Source organism: Cariama cristata, unplaced genomic scaffold (genome assembly GCF_000690535.1).
Source record: "Cariama cristata isolate BGI_N322 unplaced genomic scaffold, ASM69053v1 scaffold34506, whole genome shotgun sequence".
Taxonomy (NCBI): domain Eukaryota; kingdom Metazoa; phylum Chordata; class Aves; order Cariamiformes; family Cariamidae; genus Cariama; species Cariama cristata.
In genome coordinates, this window is record NW_009624443.1 from 6,603 (window position 1) to 11,106 (window position 4,504).

The following is a 4,504-nucleotide window of genomic DNA, read 5'->3' on the forward strand; positions in this document are numbered from 1 at the left end:
TCCCCATGCCAGTGCCAGGTAGGCTGGCATCCTCCGAGGAACCCCTCCGCTCTGGAGTAACCGGCGGGTACAGACGGATGCAGTGGCCTCATGCCAGGGACCGTCAGCCGCTGCGAGAGGGACCATATGTGTGAGTTCCTGCCAGGGGCTGGGGAGGACAAGTTCTTACTTTAATCAAAGACTGCACCAATGTCAGCTCCTAAAGAGTCTGTTGGGAAGACAGGAGGGAGCCTTGATTCCGACTGCCAGCCTCGCTCACCCACTACAAAATCTCTTTAGGGAAATTCTATTTCCTGCCAAGAAGATTCAAGAATTTTAAAAATAAATACAATTTAACTAAGCATTTGAAGAGCTGGCTGCTCCGCAGCTCTCAGGGCTGCGATGGCACAACCCGGCTGGCACGGGGACAAGCAGGCTGAGGCACAGCTCATTCTGGGATGCTCCAAGGGATGCAGGGGGGTGCCGGCAACGAGCTGAGCGGGGACCCCGAGCTCTCACACTGCCCTGGGGAGCCCCCAGCCCCAGGCAGGTTTGCTGGGAGTCCCTCCTGACACCACACCTGATGTCCAGGCTTTGTGCCTGCTCCTCACCGAAGGGAGATTCCCCCCACAGCAAGCAAGGGTCTGACTCCAAAGGGGGCAAGGGAAGGAAGCAGAGGGTCCTGGGGGCCTCCTAAATGGCTCCAAGTGCTGCACAGGAGCAGCCCCAGGGGTCTGCACTCTCGGTCTCTGTTTTGGGGCAAGGCTGCAATGCCACAGTCATTCCTGCCACCACCGGGCTCTCCCATAACCCCTGAATTGAGAGTCAGCTCCTTCCTGTACCAAGGGCTTCTCTTTTCTCCTACAGACACCTTTAAAAAGATTCACAGAGGTAAGAGGTAGCACTTCACCATCAGTTGCTCTGCCTTCCCTGTGCCCCATGCAGAATCCTGGGGGAAACCTTCCCCCACGCTCTCCAGGACATCCTTCCTCACATCCAGCCTCCAGCAGAACCCGCTGAGACCGTGCACCACTCGTGACAGGGGAGTGCACCAGCCCAGGCTCCACGCAGAGCCCACCCAACCCAGCCTCCCGGCCCACCCCACCACAGAGCAGCACAGCACCTGCACAGCTCCACTCCCCAGCCCAGCCTGGCTTCTCCCAAACCAGCATCCCCAAGCAGGTCTGGCTTCCAGGGCTCCCAGCTCAGCCCCACCAAACCCACGTGAACAAAGGAGTCACCTGTGGGTCACTTCTGCATCGCACCATCCTGGCAAAAGAGCTCAGCCCCACTTCTCCTCACCCAGCAAGGTCTCCCCTGCCCATCTCCATTACAGGAGCTGTGAATTAAATCCAAATCACTTAAATGTTAACCAATTATCCACATCACGGTGAGGCAGCTGAGGAAGTTACTCCAGCACCTGCCTGATGTAATTAGCCTTGGAGCCACTGAAGCTCGCAGCGCTTGTACATGTGAAATAATTAAAAAGTGATGGAAGAGAGTCCGTCAGTGCCAGGCAAAACAAGGGGGAGCAGCGGGGAGGTAACAGCCATCCCACCTGGTTCGGTCATGGGCATTGCCCCCAGCCAGGCTGACACATCGGGGACGAGCAGCGGTACCTGCCAGCCGGACCTGTGAGCCTTCCCTGAAGTCACCAGTCCTCCCTGCCACCTCCAGTCCCAGCCCTTCTCATAGGAAACAACACAGAATTAGGACTGGCACCTTCCAGCCTGTCTGTGCTAATCACTCCCTAAAGTGCAAGCCGGAATGAGGCCATTGGTCTTGGTTTACAGGTGGGGAAACTGAGGCATGGTGCTGGGATGGTCCCCAGGGCCCTACGCTCTCCCTGTGCTCTGCCGTAGGTCCTGGCACCTGGGAGGGGAGGCAAGGATTAGAGATAGCACAAACCCCACGATTACCAGCCCTTCTGTTACGCTGTGCCCCATTTCCCCAGCCCTGGGGCGAGGGGCTGAGACGCTGCCGGGGGCTGGCTGTGTCTCGGGCTGGCTGCGTTTGGGGCTGGCTACCAGCCAGCTGTTCCCCCCCCACCAGTCTTGTGCAGGGAATCCTCCAGGTTCAGCTCCCTCGGCTGCCTGTCTTTCATGCTGGTCTTGCAGGCTTGTCGGGAGCAGCTGGGCACAGGTCCTTACGGCAAAGCCTCTTTGTGATGGGGGGGAAAAGTCCCAGCCATGGGAGCAGAGCTTTCTGCACCAGCCCCACTGGTTGGGGATGACGTCCAGGGTGGACTTGTTTTAAAATCAGGTTTGCATGCAAACACGGACAACGTTTCTGCACCACGCTGTCTGCATGTACCTTGTGTGACATCCTTTGCGTGAACTAAAGAGAGGGGATAAATCTGTTGTCTTGCTTGCTATGAATGCTATTTCTAGCTTCCTTGGGACATAAATCATGTCGCCGCTGCTGCCTAAATGGTAAAAAAGCCTTCTGTAGAGCTCGCTGCCTGCAGCGGTGGGTCAGGCATTCTGACGCTGTCAGGTTGGAGCACATCCATCCTCGTCCTGGAGCACATCCATCCTCACCCACGGGCACCCACGGAGGGGCCCTGCAGCGGTTGGGGTAATCTCTGCTGAGCTGCTGCCTACCCTGGGGCAAGGCACCGGCCGGTGCTTTGCTGCACTCAGCTGCAGGCAGCAGCTCTGGGGTGCTCAGCACCACTGCCTGCAGCCCCAGGGCCCATCCTCCTCCAGCTCTCACCGCTACCCATCCAGCCAGGATGGCTCAGCCCTGCCCGGCCGCCCGCGGGCATCCCGGGCACCCCGGGAGCTGCTGCCGGACGGGACGCATGGTGCAGGTTGCCGGATGGGACGCATGGTGCAGGTTCAGCCAGCTCCAGATGAGGCCGTGCTCAGCCAGTGTGGACCTGCTGTTGTGATTTAATTCGTCTGAAATGCTCAGAAGCATCAGCAAAGCGAAACGCAAAGCTCGGGGGGGTGGAGAGGCTAATTTTATGCTCCATTAAAATCTCAGCTTACAATGGAGCGAGGTCAGGAGTGGTGTCACCTGATGGATTATGGACAGAGGCGAATTACAGCAGAGCAGCCTGTCTTTAGCACCCTGCGGATTTGGGGAGACAGTTACTGCCATGGAAAAGCGTCTGACACGCACACATCCCAGTGCTTGCCGCTGCCCGGCTCTGCCAGCTCCCAGGGCAACCTCCCCACCATGGCTCGCTTCCAGCCGTGCCGCAGAGGTCAGCCCCTTGCCTGTGCCCGCCGGAGGGACGGCAGGAGCAAGCTCGCTGGAACTACGACTCCTTTTAATGCACGTTCTTAACTACACAGATTAAAAGTTAATGGCTTTTAATCGGATGCAAACGGTGACATAGGGAAAAACGCAAGAACAAGAAGGAATTGCACACCAGAGCACGGAGACTGTGGACCCATGGTGTCTGAAATGTGTTAAGGGTCCTGCACTGCTCTCAGCCTTGCCAGGCTGTGGGATGCAGCATTTCAGGGAGAGCTGCCCAAGCACATCTGTCTGGGCCAGACCCCTTCACTCCGATGGGTTTGCACAGCACCGGCACGGCGGGCGCCCTGGCACACGGTGCGCTGTGCCCACACCGGCCGTGCTCGCTGTGCCATGCTCCCGTGTGTGCCAGCTCACGGCGTTTACAGACGCCTTCCTACAGAAACTCAACCCTGGTGCTCTGCTGCAGCACGCTGCTGGGGTTTGCTGCAAAACACCTGCGTGACCGTGGGGTTTTTGTCCTTCAGTTGTCAGGGACGTGGCCCTGCTTCGGTGTAGGAGCCATTTCAAAACCTGTCCAAAGCAAGTGCTGGCTGAAGAGGGGACACGGGCTGCCCGCACACCTTGGGGCAGGCTGGGGAGCGAGGGCAGGGGGCTGGTGGCCGTGCCGAAGACAGTGCTGCTGCTTCGCCCCTTCCCATGAAAGCTGAATGCCTTTTTTTTTACAAATGGTCTGCCAGTGCCTCGTTGTTAAATTAATTGCATGGCATTTTAATGCTTTGATCATTGCTGACGTTCAGGATGTACCAGTTCCCTTGTACAGTTTATTTATTACACGGCCCAAGAAAAATCTAGTTTTTTTCCCTTGGAAGGGGTTTTTTTAGCAAGTGCAGGTTGCACGGGGCAGCCGTGCCCAAGGCTGCGGGTGCTTTGCATCATTTGCTGCTGCGGAGCAGGGGTTCAGGCCATGGTGATCCCCCCACCGATGCGCTTCTCACCTGGAGCTCGACGCCGTAGCCCGTGTAGACGGTGACGTTGTAGGTGCACTCCAGGTAGCTGTGCAGGGGCAGCGGGGGGTAGTCTGTGGAGTCGATGTAGCCCTCGGGGTCGTGGAAGCTCATACTGCAGAGAACTGGGGGGAAGGAACGCACATCAGCGATTGCCCCGGGGGAACGGCTCACCCCCCAGCTCCTTCCCACACCCGGGTGCTCCCGCTGCCCTAAAACCCAGCACCTGGGTCCCTGCTCCAGCAGCCAACACCACTGAAGTGCAGAAGATTTTTGGTAGCCCCACAAACCCAGGCGGTGCCACCGGCACC

General features: G+C 58.1%; 1 protein-coding gene across 1 annotated transcript in view; it reads right to left on the bottom strand.

Moving 5' to 3' along the window:
- LOC104163993 (seizure 6-like protein) overlaps positions 1-4,318 on the bottom strand; it is a gene marked incomplete at its 5' end in the record, with an annotated part of 10,524 nt that extends 6,206 nt beyond the window's left edge. The window contains one exon of the mRNA XM_009703171.1: positions 4,185-4,318. Coding sequence (XP_009701473.1) covers positions 4,185-4,318 — 134 coding nt within the window. The remainder of the gene's footprint in view (positions 1-4,184) is intronic.
- Between the last annotated feature and the right edge of the window lie 186 nt (positions 4,319-4,504).